The 16,614-nt window shown below is 41.0% G+C and overlaps 1 protein-coding gene across 5 annotated transcripts in view; it reads right to left on the bottom strand.

Annotated features, from left to right (window-relative positions):
* Positions 1-368: 368 nt before the first annotated feature.
* The window catches only part of AP4S1 (adaptor related protein complex 4 subunit sigma 1), a 35,586-nt gene continuing 19,340 nt past the window's right edge, over positions 369-16,614 (bottom strand). For 4 of the 5 annotated variants that reach the window (XM_034768726.1, XM_034768725.1, XM_034768724.1 and 1 more), the window contains 5 exons: positions 16,275-16,475; positions 12,968-13,054; positions 10,117-10,185; positions 6,691-6,702; positions 369-1,127 (listed from right to left, as the gene is read on the bottom strand). In XM_034768726.1, coding sequence (XP_034624617.1) covers positions 999-1,127; positions 6,691-6,702; positions 10,117-10,185; positions 12,968-13,054; positions 16,275-16,412 — 435 coding nt within the window. In that variant the 5' untranslated portion in view covers positions 16,413-16,475 and the 3' untranslated portion in view covers positions 369-998. Of the gene's footprint in view, positions 3,235-6,690; positions 6,703-10,116; positions 10,186-12,967; positions 13,055-16,274; positions 16,476-16,614 lie in introns of all 5 variants that reach the window. The other variant, XM_034768728.1, reaches the window with a different exon arrangement.

Here is a 16,614-nt window from a genome sequence, read left to right on the forward strand (position 1 = left end):
GCAACTTCCTTTTGAGTATGATAAAGAACAATTAACCTTTTATTAACATAACAGAATTAAGTGTCCAAATCGTTTAGTTACAATTTCCATAGTATTCAGTAACCTTTATTACAGCCATCACTGTAGTATTTGAGTGAACACAAACTTTACACTCGGTTCTATACAAAAGCATATAGGATAAACCTGTCCTTGTGAAGACTGGACCTAGTAGAAGATTGGTTATATCGGTACAGAAGTTAAAGAGCTTAAGATACATACTTATGAAAACAGATTTGAATGATAATATGGTATAAAGTATTAAAGGAATAACTGAAACAACTTGGAATTATACTAATATTTTCTAACTCATCTTCTCCATCCCTATAGCCTTTTGAATGAATGAGGTGAGGCCTGGTTCATACCTAAAACTTAAGTTGCCCTAGCTACATCACTCAGGGCTGTGAAAAATATCATACTCTGTGCAATATAGTTAAGTCTAAACTTCAGTGTAGACACAACTAGGTCCCACCTCTCAAGTAGGTGGATTTACTACTGCAGCTGAAAAACCCTTTCCGTTGCTGTAGTAAATGTCTGCAGTACAACAGCGTAGCTACATTACAAGCGCTACAGCAGCACAGCTGTAATGTATAGCCACAGACATACAAGGCTTCATGAATATTTTTCCCCTAACAGAATTACAAATACTAAAACAAAATGGTTACTTTTTAGAAAGACAAGTTCTGTGTCAACTGACATTTGCCTCTTTGAAAAAGTTCCTGTTGGTCCCTCCCCCTCCCAATTTTTACCTTTACATTGACATGGCATATTTTGTTCAGGGGTTGGCGGAGAAAGAAAGAGGGGAATATGCATTAGATTTCTTTGCTTCAGTATGTTCCAGCAAGTTGAAAATACTGCAAGATTTCACCTTAGGAAGTCTCAGAAAATAGCTGTAGAGATGTTGTGGGGTTTTCAGAATACATTCCTTTGTAAAATACGTTCCTCAGTAGGCTTGTTTCTTTCTAACTTTCTGCCATTTTGTCAAGAACAAATAGAGGTGCAAGAATTCTATTCTTGTTGGTTTCCACGATGCAGCCATTTAACACCATTTCATCCAAAATTATGTGCACTCTATCCAAGTTGAACATTATCTAGGAACATTTCAAGTTAAGTAATTTTTATTTACAAGTATTGAACAGTGAAGACTCATTCAGAGGAAAATCTTACCTGCCTTTGTCTTAAGCATTTCATGTTCTCAACCCTCTTCTCTGATTAAAACTTACAAGTGTGGGTATTTGTAAATTTGCACCTTGAGATTAGGTTAAATTTATTTTAGTAGCAATAATACCCATGTCAGACGTAATGTTTTTCACCTTTTTATTGTGTTAGTCACATGTCGAAGTGTCAGTGGGAACGGATAATTGCAGTTGTCTCTCTGTATTAGAGAAGATGAGGGACTGACAGCGTAACTTAATTTGAACAATTACTATCTGGACAAAGTTTTTAGTATAGGCTTGTCTGAGTTCACTGCCAGTTGATGGGTTTTACGGAAAGAATAGTTTCTGCTTACCATAGATACAAAATGCAATCAGTAAGATACTACAAATATGAATGTGACTATGAATAATGCTAAGTATATGTCTACGTTGCCCCTGGGAGAGTGCCTCCCAGCTAGTGCAGACAGACACACACTAGCTGTTCTTGAGTTAGCATAGCGGTTGCAGTGTGGATGTTGCAGTATGGGTGGCAGCCCAGGCTAGCCATCTGAATACATAAACATGGCTAGTTTGTGTGCTAGTAGAACTAGCGCAGGAGGGCTGCCCGGCTGGGAGGCATGCTCTCAGCTGCAGTGGAGATAGACCCTAAAAGCACATCTATGTACACTGCATTTCCGTTAAACAAGATAATTCTTAGTCTGTTCACGTCTGCCTGACACCAGCATTTTCAAGGCTGACCATTTTGGGTTTTTTTTCCCCTCTCCCTAACATCACTTATTTGGTGTAAGGAAAAATCAAGTTTCAAACTTGTCTAGTTTTATAAGCTGATATGCTATTAGTCTATTGTAATTTACCCAGAGGATAGCTAAGAGTGATTTCATTAATTTACACTCCTTTGTTAAGGAGTAGAATTTAATAAAGGTTTCATTTTAAAAATGATTTTAAATGTACTTAGCGCCTTCAAGATTTGCCTAGTGAAATGAGGCAGCTGAAAGGCAAAAATCTGAAGCTATACAAATGTGTGTCCTTTTGCGCTATATGAAACTTCTCCATTAACGTATCTTAACTGCTTTGGCCTTGGCAAATAAATGACAAGTTTTATACCAGCAAAAATATGTTCTATACCCACTAGTATTCATTGAACAAATGTGATGTGGGAAAAGTGGGGCTAAGTAAAACATGTCCTGGTTTTCCCATTTATCTCTATTCTATTAAATAGAAATTGACATAAAAAATGACTAGGTATCATGGCTGTCTCCCTGATTCAGTACAATCTACAGGGGAAGAAGTTAAACCTCTCTTCTGCCTTGTCCCCACCTGTTGCTGCTTTTCAGTCTTTCCCTCTGCTCTACAGATCAATCACAGTTTCAGCTTCACTCCTTGTAGTTCTTGGCTGTATGTTGGGGATTCTGTTTATTGCAGTGGAGCCAGAAAGAAACTTCACGTTCCAATTTGCAAACACATCTTTCAACAGTTTGGGGATGGTGGCGTTTGTTTGTTTTTTTTGCACCTTCACTACTGCCTCCCGGAACTTGCTTGTCACGAATGTTATTTGATAGTATGGCATGAGCTCAGAAAGACAGATGGTCAGATTTTGTTCTATTACTCTGCATTCACACTAGTGGAACTCCACTGTCAGAGTACTCGTTCAGGCCCAAGTTTTCGAAGCTACTTAGGGTATGTCTATACTAAAAATGCTACAGCAGCACAGCTGTAGTGCTTCAGTGTAGATACTCGACAGTGATTGGAGGAATTCTGCTGCCGCTGAAGTTAATTCACCTCCCCTAGAGGCAGTAGCGAGGGCGATGGAAGAATTCTTCTGTCTACCTGGCACTGCTTACACTGGGGATTAGATTGGCATAGTGACGTCTCTCAGGGCTGTGAATTTTTCACACCCCCACAGCTATGCTTATGTCCAGTGTAGACCAGGAGATCATGGATCAGCATTCACGTCACACTCCCCGTCAGTACCAGTTCCACGCCGGGGAAGCTAATGATCCAAGCAGACAAAATTTGGTGATGAATCCTGGTCATATGCCACCTGAGGCACGTTGCGCATATGCTAAGAAATAATAGACCAGCCCTAAGTAACTTAGGTCTTGCAGTGTGAGTGGAGCAACGCTTACACATCTTTAAAATCTGGGCCTCTGCATTTAATTTAGCCTATGCAGCTTGCAGGCTACAGGTGTTGTAGTTGGCTCTTCATATTATACTTTTCAAACACATCTCACTATCTTGTAAGGAATATTTTAGTGTGGAAACAGTTACAGCCTGAGTACAATAATTTGACAATTTATGGAAAATAGAATTAGCCATTAAGTTCCCATTCACCATCACTACTGTGATGCAATGCTGTACATGTAGGAAGGAGGGCCTGTTAAATTCAGATATTAATCTACAGAGCTTTCATGAATAGTCCTAAAATGCCACTACAAGCTTTTTTAATTTTAGCTTTGTACCAAAGCCAGGCCATTTACGCTGTCTGATAGAACTCTCATGAGAAAAGCCCATCCAATCTTTCTAAAATAGCAAGACACACACACACAGATCCTAGATCCTAAAATTTAATGGGGAAAAATATCCCAAGTGAAACCAGGTACAGGAAGGAGAACTCTCACTCTCTAGACCAGTTTCCCTGGATTACCCTCCCTGAAAGAGAGTGAGATCAGTGATGAATTTCTGAAAGTGTTTGTATATCACCTGAGAGAATTACCCATCCGTTTCCCAAACCCCAGGTGCCTTGTAGCAGTTCACTCGCAGATAGCATATCATTAAAGAAGAATGCCACTTTTAAGTTTCAGGAGCATTTCAGCTTGTTTCAAAATTAATGGCATTGACTTTCCCTTTTAAGTTATCATTTTTAAAAACCTAAAACATACTTAATGGCTAGAGGCTCATTTTTGTTACAGGGAGTGAAGTAGTGTCACATCTTTCCACCTGTAACATGCTAGCCCCTCCCTGGCAACATTCCACAGCTACTCAGCCCTCATTCCGACAGCAGCTATCTCACCTGTAGCCTGAATTTGGCTAGCAGTTACCATTCCAGAGAGATTGCACACCTTGATTCTGGTAAGTCTCCAACCTTCCTTTGCAATTCTCCCCACCTCCTTTTCTCAGGCTGCTCTTGGCAAACATTCAGCTTTAGACAATGAGCAATCTTGGCTCATTTCTCCTTTCCTGCAAGTCTCACAATGCCGGTTCTCTGCTGTTACATCCTTCTGTGTACACGCTTAGACATTTCATTCTGATTATACCCAGGCCACTGTGGGGACATCTGTCCATCTTCTTCCTAGTTCTTCTACACCAGCTGCCCCCCTCCTGCTTGGCAAGAAACCCACACCACAGGGTGTAAAGCATTCAACCTGTGGATGAATCGTGTGTGGAGAGTAGAAGAACGTAAATCTACCAGATCAACTAGTGTGGGGAAAGGCTGGGCAAGGTGTGTACTTTGATATCTAAATCCAGCTTAGGCTTTACTAAAGGGCCACTTCCAGTGAGGTTCCTGCTCTATTGCACATAAAGGTCTGTGTAAAAGCCATGTATTAGTAAGACTACAGCTATGCATTCAAAGACTTAAAAAACCTGGGGCGAAGGGGAAATTTTGTTAATTTGAACATATAAATAAAGCTCTCTGATTTCAATGGAAGTCAGGAGCCTAAATACCTTTGGGGATCTGGGCCATAATGTGCTGATCTAAAACACTCATAATAAATGATAGGTCGGTATATGTGCTGAGCTCCATGTACCCTAGCCTGCAGGGGTGGCGAGTTGTATGGGCCCGTGGTTCCTGGCTTCCAGCAAATTCAGGGCCCTGGGGGCCCAGTTCCACAAATGTTTGGGGCTGGGTCTCTCCCCCAGCCTCGCCTGTCACCCCCGCACGGCTCCCCCAGAGTGTCCCTCAGCCCTACCTGCTGCCTCGGCTTGCCCCCTCCCCTGAGTGTCGCTGCCTGCCCTGGGCAGCGGATGGCTGCGCTCCCTCACTGGTTGATGCTGGCAACAAGGGAGTGGCACTGGGGGCAGGCTCAGGAAGCTGCTGCGCCTGCCGGGGGAGGAGGTGCATGGCAGGTGACTCTAAGTAGGGGGTGCTTATCCTGGCTGGACCTCCTGAGCAGCAGCTTGGGGGGTCTTGGGTGAGTGTCGTGCTGGGGAGGGCTCCCCGGAGCTCACTGCTGCCGGCAAGGAGAGGGCTGGGGGGAGTTCTCCTCTTTGGCCCAGCCCTGGGGCAGCCTGCCTCCTGCAACCCAAATTCCTCATCCCTGGCCCAGCCCCGCACCCCCACCCTCTGTCCCAGCCCAGAGCCTGCACCCAGCACCACAACCCGCCCGCACCCAGCACCTAAACTCCCCCAGAAATCCTACATCCCTCCCGTACCCAGAGCCTGCCCCCCAAGCTCCCTCCCACAGCCTTAGGCAGGGATATGTGTGTGAAGGGGGGAGGGGTTGGGACTTGGACCTGTTCTGGGCACCACCAAAAATTATACAAATTTGCTGTCCCTGCTAGCCTGCATGTTGAAGAAAAGGCCATTCCAAGTATGTAGATACATATTCAGGTTGGTCTCTAGGGGCTATGCAGGGTGTGACTTGGAGACCTGCCCCTACAGAGGAGCTACTATCTTCCTTTCTTCTTCGTGTACCTGGCATATGCCCTATTAGTAAAACTGCACATAAATTAATCCCTTGTAAAAGTTACCTTGCAATAGTGGCACTTTCTAATCCTATTCATGAGTACTTATGGCACACATACTAAAATGAGGTAAGTACAATAAGTTATCTTGCTTTCCCTCTGCCCCCCTATCATTTTACCATGCAGCAACAGTGAAATAAACAGATATGCTTGCCATCTGGCTTTGAACTCTGGCGCATCAAGATGTGGGTGCAAATGTACATATCAAAGAGAATATTTTCTCCTTCACAAGGTGGCACCATTTAAAGTATCGGAGGGTTTTCTCTGATTTGAAGGTAGGGGAATGGGTACATGTGGTCTAAATTGGCAATGAGGAGGAGCCAGCACCTTATGAGCAACCAGCTCTCCCAGGAACACTAGCAAGTGATCTGCAGACCACAGCTTGAGTGCTTAGGCGATAGACAATTTGCCTTTAAGTAACTGATGTACAACATAAATTTCCTTCATGGCCATTCATTTTCAACCACAGGTTAGATTCACAAGGGGGACTGAAGCACCTAATTGCTACTTTAGGTGCTTAAGCCTACCATTTAGGCACCACTGACACTCTCAACCCCCCAAATTCAAGTCCCTGCCCTATATCAGGCAGAGTGGGAATTTGATCCCTGGTCTCCACATCCTGGGTGAGTGCCCTAAACCACTGGGCTAAAGGTGGTTGTTGGTGGGGAGGGAGACTCCTAACTGCAGTATTCATTTGTTAAATCATAACATGGTACTGCTTTATCTTGAATGTCTGCCAAGTAGTACTACAAGGCAGTAAGAACAGGAATACAGAAAATGACAAATGGATTCATGATGATACTGGAAAGGATACATCTAATTCACTCTGGAAGAAAAAAGATAGGTGGGTATTAGTTTTAGTCAGATGATAATGTGAAGTATCATTCACCTCCTGGTCACTAAGCATTACATACCACTTCTCCTTTGGATGAAAAAGGAAAGGCCTGTCAGAGCACAGACATAAACTTCCAGGACAGCTTGATTTTCACTGGTGGTTTGTGCAGGTCCACGCTCAGTTATATCATGCTCATTAATGTGGGATCTGAGTGCTTGTGATCTATTATCCTAGCCTCCATGACAAGTTAAGATTCTTCAGAATTTAATTTTATTGAAAAATTAAACTTCAAAGAATTATGGTTGCCAAGCAATAAAACTTTCTGAACATATGACACTGCAGTGCTGTCTTACTGAGTCTTAAGAAAGACAGCCTGAGACAATAACTGAGCGTAGGGTTGTGGATGCAGCTGTACTCCTGAGTCCCAGCAAAATGCTCTGTTCCAAGCATGGAGCTCTGCTGTGTCATCTGTTCCCTCCTTGTTTTCTCAGTGATTAAAATTCTGCCATAGAAGGGTGGAACTTCCTGGAAGAGAGATGAAGTTGCCACTGGGCTTCCTTATCCCTGGTTCAGGGTCCAATATTCTACCCTTGATTTTTATGCAAAAGTCCACTGACATAGTGAAAGGGTTGCTGTGGATTGAGGATATCATATGGCAGAAACTTATAGCTCTGGTTTATGGACCCTAAAGAAAACCATAATTCAGCCCACTCCACTGAACGAGTTCAACATCCCCATTTAAAAAGTTTTTGTATATCACAAAAATCAAACTTTGGGTGACTGATCAATTCAGTTTATACTTAAGATTTTTTTTTTAAAAAAAAAAGGTCACTGGGCACCAAGAGACAATGATTCCAAACAGTGCACCTGGTTATATTTGTGTAGCTACCATCAAAATCAAGGGGAGTCCCAGAGTCAAATCCCATAGGTAGCTTTGAAAACCTGCTCCTGTTTCTGTGAATGTTTTCTCTGGTACAGAAGCATAAGGTCTGATAGCTAAATTTAAGAATGGAAATTCCATGAGATAAAAATAGCACATGCAAGAATGTTTAAAACTCGCAAACCTAAAAATATAAAGATGACAAAATGTCCCTCTAGAGCAAGACAGATGTTCTTTTCTTTCCCACTGCTTTTTTCTTTGTTTTTCTCTTTGTGTTGTCATCATCAGAAATTAGAGTGCTGCTAGAATTATGTAAACAACGAGGAGTCTGTTGGCACCTTAAAGACTAACAGATTTATTTGGGCATAAGCTTTCGTGGGTAAAAAACCCACTTCTTCAGATCTAGAATTGGGTTTTTTACCCATGAAAGCTTATGGATGAAGTGGGGTTTTTACCCACAAAAGCTTATGCCCAAATAAATGTGTTAGTCTTTAAGGTGCTACCGGACTCCTCATTGTTTTTGTGGATACAGACTAACACAGCTACCCCTCTGATACTAGAATTATGTAAATACTCAACATTAATTTAGTACAGATTTATTCCCTTGGCTCTGTGGTTTCCACCAGAACCTCTGTCTGGAATTATAGGCCTCTTATTCAGTGGCCTGCTATTTAATCTATGTGTTATGTTATTAAAAAAAGAACTATGGTATGTGATTTCTCTAACCCACCCCTCTTTTTAGTTCTCCAAGTTTTAAAGCCCAACTGCTTTGAATAATGCAGGTTCTGTAGCATGATGCAAGCAGTAAATTGCTAATAATTATCAGCTTTTAGCCTATATACACGTACAAGAAATGGATGTGCAGCATCTGTTAAAGTTGGTAGATTCACAAGGTACTAGAGTATATTTGTGCTAAGGCAGACAGACTTTTACTATGTTAATACTGCCTCTACTTTCAGGCACAGCTGAAACCATTAAAACTTAGGAAAAAGCTGGCAGCAGCCTTAGAGCAATTAGACAAAGAAAATGCTAGTAAATTCTGCTACACATGAGAAATCAAATTCCATTCCTGGTATGAGTGCTAAGGTTGTGACTGCAATTACAGCAATTGTAGCAATGAGTTTCCAACCTCAATGCATTAGAGAACTGGGGCACACTGTAGTGGCCAATCTTCTATTAGCCTGAGCATGGTTAGTTGGGAATTTTACTCCTAACACCATTTGACCCATATTGTAAAGGTGATAGATTCAGGCAAGGTTATCTTCTGAGTCAACAAATTTATACATGGAGTAGCTTTAAGATCAGCTCTGCCGGCCTAAGTCTGCTGTAGAAAATGTGTGCATTATTATTGGGAAATCAAAGTTATAAACCTGATCTTTAGTATATACAGTTATCGATGGCACACCATGGAGTCGATGGACTCGAGAAGGAATTGCACCCACCCTCTTTTGCCAGAGGAAGGATAACTTTTAGGGTATGTCTACAATTAAAAAAAAATAAAATAAAATAACCTGTGTTAGCAGATTAAAATAGCAGTGAAGACAAGGCAACTCAGCTTTTAACTCTATTTAGAAGCTCAAGTTCAAATCTATATGGCAGGCTGAACGTGAGCTTCAAAGCTGAGTTGCCATGTCTTTACTACCCTTAGCTAATCCATATTAAGAACACTTTTTTTCCAGTGTAGACACACCCTTACGCAGAGCCTTTGAGCCACTTATGCTGGGGAAAGGGTAGGATATCCAACCAAATTAAAAAACCATGTTGAAACTGTTAAAATACATCTTTATCTAAATTTGTTTCTAACATGATTTGTCCATCCTGTGTGGACAGGACCAGTGTCAGAACTATGTAAAACAACATGTGTTTTAGACTATGATCACAGTGGGTGGCCAAAGTGGAACTATATCAGAACTTGATTCCCAGACTCTGACTGTATCTATGCAATACCTTTTCTCTTAAAAATTCCCACTGCTGCATTGCTACCAATGGCAGCAATAGTGGGAATGCCAGTATAGATTGGCAGTTGGTGTTTCAGTCAGTGCTTTGTCCAACCCTACTCTGAGTGGGAGGGTACATTAGTGCTTTCTTCACTTCTAGCACCATTGGAGCTTATCTGTGGGTGGCAATTTTAAGAAAAATAAATCTAATATAGAAAAGACCAGTTTAAAAGCTAGTGTAGATGGGGCCATTCAGAGTGGGATGCATGTAGATTCCTGAAGGACCATTTGGTGGATAAACATACAAAAAGACTGTTTCCTAGCACAAATATTTTTGCATTCAATGTCTAATAGTTGATAAGCCATATATACTTATATTATTGTATGTTACAAAATAAAGAACTATGAAAAACTTCCTGATACTGCCTTGTTACAGTTGTCACAGTCACACCAAAACTCTCCACATTTTACATTATTATAAACAAGGATTCCCACCCCCTCTTTCATTTATGTTGTCTCTGAACAATCTGTCCACAAAGGCTTTCAAAGAAAGGAAATGTTTTGCAATGGATTCTATGTCTCACTCACCACTCTGCTGAAATATCTGTCCAAAACCTCCACAAAATTATGAATTAGTTCATATACAGCCATCTCATTCTGAAATATAATTTGAAAGCAAGTGAAATATTAAATGAATGGATAGAAGATATGCTATTCGTTCACATTTTATTTCAACGTGAGCTGCATGCTTCTTTGAAATCAATTAGAAAATAATTAGTGAGTAGCACAAATAAGTATGCAAGCTTAGGCTCTCTTAGTAGTACCTGTAGAAATGTACACAGACCATTATTATGTACTATATCAAAGCCGAACAACCTACTTAAGGCGTACGCCAGTCCAACTCTATGGCTGACCTAGAAGAAGTCATTACAGCAATGAGCAGCCACTATCCTCCTTGGCATGTGGCCATGACTATGTTACAAGCTTTTGTATTCATTTTAAAGACCCAGTACTGCTGAAACAGTATGAATACTAATGTAGAGTGGGCTCAGGCATTGTCAGCATAATGTCATAAAATACCGAAGTGTAGACTCTTACAATAAAAAACAGTGCTAAATGCTCAAATCTGGTGTACATTAGCAATGACACCATTGCTAACACTGGTGGAACTGAAAAATGGGTACTAAACTTAGCAGTGTAGCCAGCAAAAGATCTGAGCCATCTTTCTCCTTGCTATCCCACTCAACAGTAAAATATAAGTATTTCCATTACTTCCACTGTGCACAATCACGTTGGTCTTCTCTGCCCCGGGAAACTTTTGCTAAAATTTACTATTGTTGTTCACACTGATTCAGCTCAACCAGTGGGAGGGCCTGTTTACAAAAAGAACCATCAGCTGCTGGTGTTTTAAGCGCTATGACATATTGGCTGCACTGAGCTGGGTTAGGTGACATATCACCTAGAGTTCTGTCTATACTAGTGCTACTTGGGGGAAAATTTTAGCAAAATAATCCTTGTGTAGACACACTCATTGTGAGAGTTTATAGGCCTGGCTACCAGAACTTCCTTGAGACCAGATTCCACATCTTGAATTGGCCAAAATTGCTCACAAGTGGCAAATGACCCCTGCTTCCCCCACCCCCCCCCAAAAAAAAAACAAAACCCCAAAAACGAACAACAAAAAACCCAAGCTGCCCACCAAAAAACCCTATTGTGAGCCAATGCAGTTTTTACTCAAGGAGCCAAATCCTGAAATTTTGCTGAGAGTTTTTTTCCTTGTGTAAGAATTTAGTACAAAATTGAGTAGGCACTTTCAGATCTGGCCGTAATCTTATAACTTGTGGGTTTTTTTGTTTAAGATGAATTGAAAGAAAAATACCAAGTTACAAGAATTAGGGCCAGATTGGGAAGTATCCTACTTGGTTTTACTGACTGTGGTTCCGGTTTGGGAAATCAAAGTTATTCAGGCCAGCACTTAAACATGTGCTTAATTCCCACTGAAAATTAAAGGTAAGCATGTGCTTAAGTGTTGCCCTCAACAGAAATGGACTTAAGCACATGCTTAAATTGTTTTCCTGAATCAGAGCCTAAAATAATAGTAAATTTCAGTCACAGCACTTCTTTCTCTCACCAAGAACAGTACATCTGCCTAGCCTATCAGAATGGCAGCTGCTTGCTTCTCTGGACCCAGTTGTCCTGGCCAGTGACATCTAGCACAATGAGCAGTTGGGACAGCACTTTAGACCAGGCATTTGGCTTGGCTGTAATGATGCTGATATCTGTTGAAAAACCCCAACTCCATCCATCAAGTATCAGTTTGCAAGATAGTATTAGTATCACACTCATTAGGAAACTCCATGTGACAGCAGTTCAGACTGCTGAAGTAGTATGAAGTCCAAAGAGACTACTTCTTTCTTTTCCACCACACCACTTTTTATTTGATAGAAATAAGGGTGCTTTCAGAATGACACCTTGAAATTCTGTAATAGAAATTGTGAAACTGCTTGGGGAAAGAAGATGGAATAGGAGGCTGTAGTGATGAGGTGTGGCCTCCCTCAGAGGCTGATGCGGAGGGAACGTCACAAGCCGCCTAGTGGGTGGAGCCTGGAGGACCACGCCCTGCACGTTGGAAGCAGAGAGGCGGGACAGGAAGAGGAAGTATAAAAGGCCAGCCCAGCAGCTCAATTAGGGGGGAGCTGTTGAGGGAAACAGATGTCTTCCCTGCTGTGGGAGCTGGGATGCTGAGGAGAATCAGAGCTTCCCTGAGGGCCTGCATGAGCGTCCTGAGACCCCTGTCACTCCTGATACTGAGGAGCTGCTACCGCTACCTGGGGTGGTATATCCCAGGGAGACGGAGGATGACCCCTGGATGCATGTACACCTGAGGCGGAGAGTAGGAAACAGCCCAGGTAAACTACTGTTAGAGCCCTGGGCTGGGATGTGGTGGAGTTGGGTGGGCCTGTATCCCCTCTACCACCTCCTTAGGCCAGGAGACCTGTGCTCCTTGGACATCCTTGCTAGAGCCCCTTAGATGGTGGTTGGGGCTCCAGCTCTGCCTGACTGCAGGCCAGAGCCCTGACTGTTTACTGTCCTGCCCTGCTTTAAGGCTGGGCGTATGAACAACTATACCTCTGCCTGACTCCAGGCCAGAGCCCTGATTGTTTCTTGCCCCACCCGGCTTGAGGGCTAGCTTATAACTTAGTATTGCTCTGTCCTGACTGCTGGCCAGAGCCCAGACTGTTTGTAGAACCTTCCCGCTTGAAGGCCAGGGCCCATTGAGTACCGCTAATTCCCTCTAGCAGACCAGACTGCGAGGAGGAATGGCCTCCCTCGGAGGTGGACACGGAGGGATGGCCATGACCGCCTATGGAGGCATATTCAAAGATTAATTTAAATCCACATTTCTTACATTTTTTACAGATTAAATGTAATCTCTTACCTCTGTTTCATTGATTCCAACCACTATGAAAAGGGCTGCATATTGTCGGTACACCAGCTTAAAATCCTTATATTCAATGAAAGAACACTAGATAAAAATGCAAATGGTTAAACATTAACTGCCACATTAGACATAATTGGTTACTATACACAATGTGCTTATTAAATATACTGTTGTGTACACACATAGGGCCCCGTCTCTCATTTACAGAAGTTTCATGAGTGTAACTTGTTCACTTTAATGAAGTCACTCCTGACTTACAATGGTGTAAAGGAGAGAAGAATCAGCTCCACAAAGTACGAAGGGCTTCTCAGTCTTCACCCCACAATCTCCCTCTGGAGGTAAAGGAAATTAATAAAATATTAAGTTATTAGATAGGGCTTTTCATCTGTGGATCTCAAAGCACTTTACATCAAGGAGAGTTTTATTCACACTTTACAGATGAAAAATCTGAGCCACACAGAGGTAAAATGATTTGCTCAAGATTACACAGCAGATCAGTTGGGCATCCCTCTTCTCTTCCCTTACTTCTCCAAACAGAAACATTTTAGAAGACGACAGGGAGAAAATCATTGTCAGGTAGAATATTATATCTATGATATTGATAGACAGATGATATTAGGGCAATGGGTTTCCATTTCTTGCTTTCTATCTCTAGACTTGTGGGGGAAAACAGAAAACATAAACATCTATTTCAGAATCTATATTGTTATGGCATGAGTCACCAGATGGTGCTGTTACACACAGTGTCACAAGATCTTTTTTCTTCAAATGTGAGCACTGTTAAATCTTTTTAAAAAAATGCTGTATTGTTGTTAGTTTTCGGATTATTTTAGGGGAGCTGTTGCAAACAGCCGCAGAGTTTGCTCTCAACCTTAATCTCTCTAATTAGAGTATATTATTGAGGCAAAATTCCTTCCTGGGAACTGGGCAATGGTGTCTTTGCTGAGATTCTGGAAAGAGGGGATTGCCTGTGTACTGTTAGGCCACTTCTGTTCTAGGACTGGTGTGCAGAGTGTAAAATAAACAAGTTGTAGTAAAAATATACCCACATTCCATGTAATTGATTTCTCCCCCAATGGGAAACTGACTGCAAGAACCTGACATCTGTGCAGTATTGACAAATCTTGCCATTTTATTGAGTATTGAAATATTTGGTGTTTTTCTTAAAGCCCCAACTCCTGGAGCCATGTAATTATGTGAGTATCCCAGCTTTCATTAAAAAACATTAAAATATATGTTTATAATCCTTGTGGCTGTAGACGGAAGTCTGAAAATGTGAAACTCAAATGCTCAAAAACCAGAAGGGAAATAAGACCCAAAGTTTGTCTTCAAAATCATGAGATTTTAACAAACAATCTTATGATTTTAAGAGTCTGACTCATGATTTTTGAATCCTTAGGCTAGCATTACTGCATCCACTACTGCTTGGCAGAACTGTGATAATTTCTATCTATTATATATAGGTCAATGTGCTAGGTCTGATGAAAATATCTAGGCAAGGGAGAAAAATATATTCCTCTTCTCCTTTGCCCTGGAATTTTCAGCCTCCCTAGGAAGATGTGGAATCCTCTGTCAGAAAACCAGGTTTCCAACCTGAAAAAAAATAGACTATGCAGTATACAATAACCACTTTACTTTTAGTCTCAGTATAGATACAAATAGAATAATGACATACAATGGATATGTATGGCTCTTCTGTTGTTAATTATTTACACAACTTTTTTTTGTCAGAAGAGAAGTTAGACAACTCCTAACACAGGAGAAATAAATAACTCTCTATTACTGTCTCAGAACTAATACACATGCCATCTTGTTCACTTTGGCACCAGCTGGGTGTCACTTATTTTCAATATTGTATATTATACCTAAAAACATGTGAGATGTTGCTTCTGAGGCAATAGAACATCAGTGGGAAAGGAAAATTCACAAACCCCAAACAGCCATATTCTGCCATCTTATGCACATTGAATAGTACTGTTCTATGCAATTAGTCCCAATAAAATCAACAATAACATTCTCCCAGACCATCAGGTGTAATAACTTTGCTCTTTCAACTCACCTTCCCTTAAAAGTTGAGGAATGAGAAGAGCACCCTAAAGTCAACACACTTGATCAAATACGGAAGTGAATTCCAGAGCTGAGTACCAGTCTCTGGAAAGGCACTGCCTGCAGCCCATTCCCAGTTTAACTAGGGGTGCTTGTAGGTCAAAGAACTTCAGCTGGTCTCAGTTAACTGCAATATCATATGATGAGAGACATGGACTGTGAGGTAACCAGGGCTAAATGAGTGAAATCTGAGCTCTATCGAAGTCAATGGCAAAACTCCCATTGCTTTAATAGGGCCAGGATTCCATCCAGGCTATTTAGTGCTTTACACATCAGAACTAACACCTTGACTTGCACCCAAAAACAATAGAGAGCCAGTGCAGGCTGCAGAGAACATGTGCAAGCATCTCCCTGAGAGAAGCACCACTGAGCTGAGCAGGCAGGCAGATTCTACACTAGTTGAAGTCTTTAAATGTTCTCCATGTGCAGTAGAATATAAACTGTATAGGAATAATCCAATACATAGCTAACAAAGGTACAAGTACCTGTGTCATTATGTATTGATACATGGTTAGGAATATTGGCTCATACATGAGTTGATGAGCCCTCTAAACTTCATTTCATGTATCATATCCTTGTAGGGCATGTCTAGAATTCTCCAATATCTATGTAAAAAAAGGGACTTTTGTATCAGGTAAAATGGAAAATATTAAAAAAAAATCCCCAAAAGTCATTCAAGTTCTATAAGAAAACAATTGTGTTTTTACTAATCAGCTCTGGAGTTGGATAACTTGGAAACCATATACCAAATTAGGACAGAATTCCTTAGTAGTAATTCATCTAGAATATGGCACAAAGCCACACCATTATTTTAGCCATCTGACCTTGAGGAAGGCTGCATGGACAAAATATCGGCAATTTCAGGAATAAAGAGCAATGTTAGCATTAAAGAGAAGTGCAAGTTTTGTTTCTATTAGTTAGCAACAGCATGCATATGTCAATTTCTATAGTATGTTTGGGGAAAAAATGGATTTTCTTGAGAGAACCTGATTCTTGCACTATATTTATAATAAACCAACTATAGAGAAAAAGAAAATATATTTATATATGAATTTTCATGTCAAGAAGTACTTTGGCAGCAAAACCTAACACAAAACATTCTAATATTTCTTGAATGTAGTTCACTGTGTAATATTCTTTCCTTGGTTCCATTTCAAATAAAATGGCTAGCTCAGAAGAAAAAAAAAAAAAAACTTACTTGCTCTTTTGAACGGGAAAGGCAATTTTTGATTACTTCAGCTTCCAGCATTGTCCGCTTATGAATTTCCACATGTTCATAATACCTGGAGAGTCTTGTTTGACCTTGTTTGTTCACCATGAGAAAAAACTTTATCATTTTTCTGTTTGGCTCAGAAATAGTCTCTTTGTTACAGGAGGCAGGTAAGCAGGAACTGTAATTCTGAAGAAAACAACAAAAAAGATACATGGAATTATGAAACACTTTTGAAGAAGCATGTAGTTGGTGTTGAATTTTGTATTCACTGGGTCTGATGTCAGTGTACAACTGATGTAAGCAAGAAGAAAATCAAGCCCATTGT

The sequence above is a fragment of the Trachemys scripta genome, chromosome 4, assembly GCF_013100865.1.
Source record: "Trachemys scripta elegans isolate TJP31775 chromosome 4, CAS_Tse_1.0, whole genome shotgun sequence".
NCBI classification, from domain to species: domain Eukaryota; kingdom Metazoa; phylum Chordata; order Testudines; family Emydidae; genus Trachemys; species Trachemys scripta.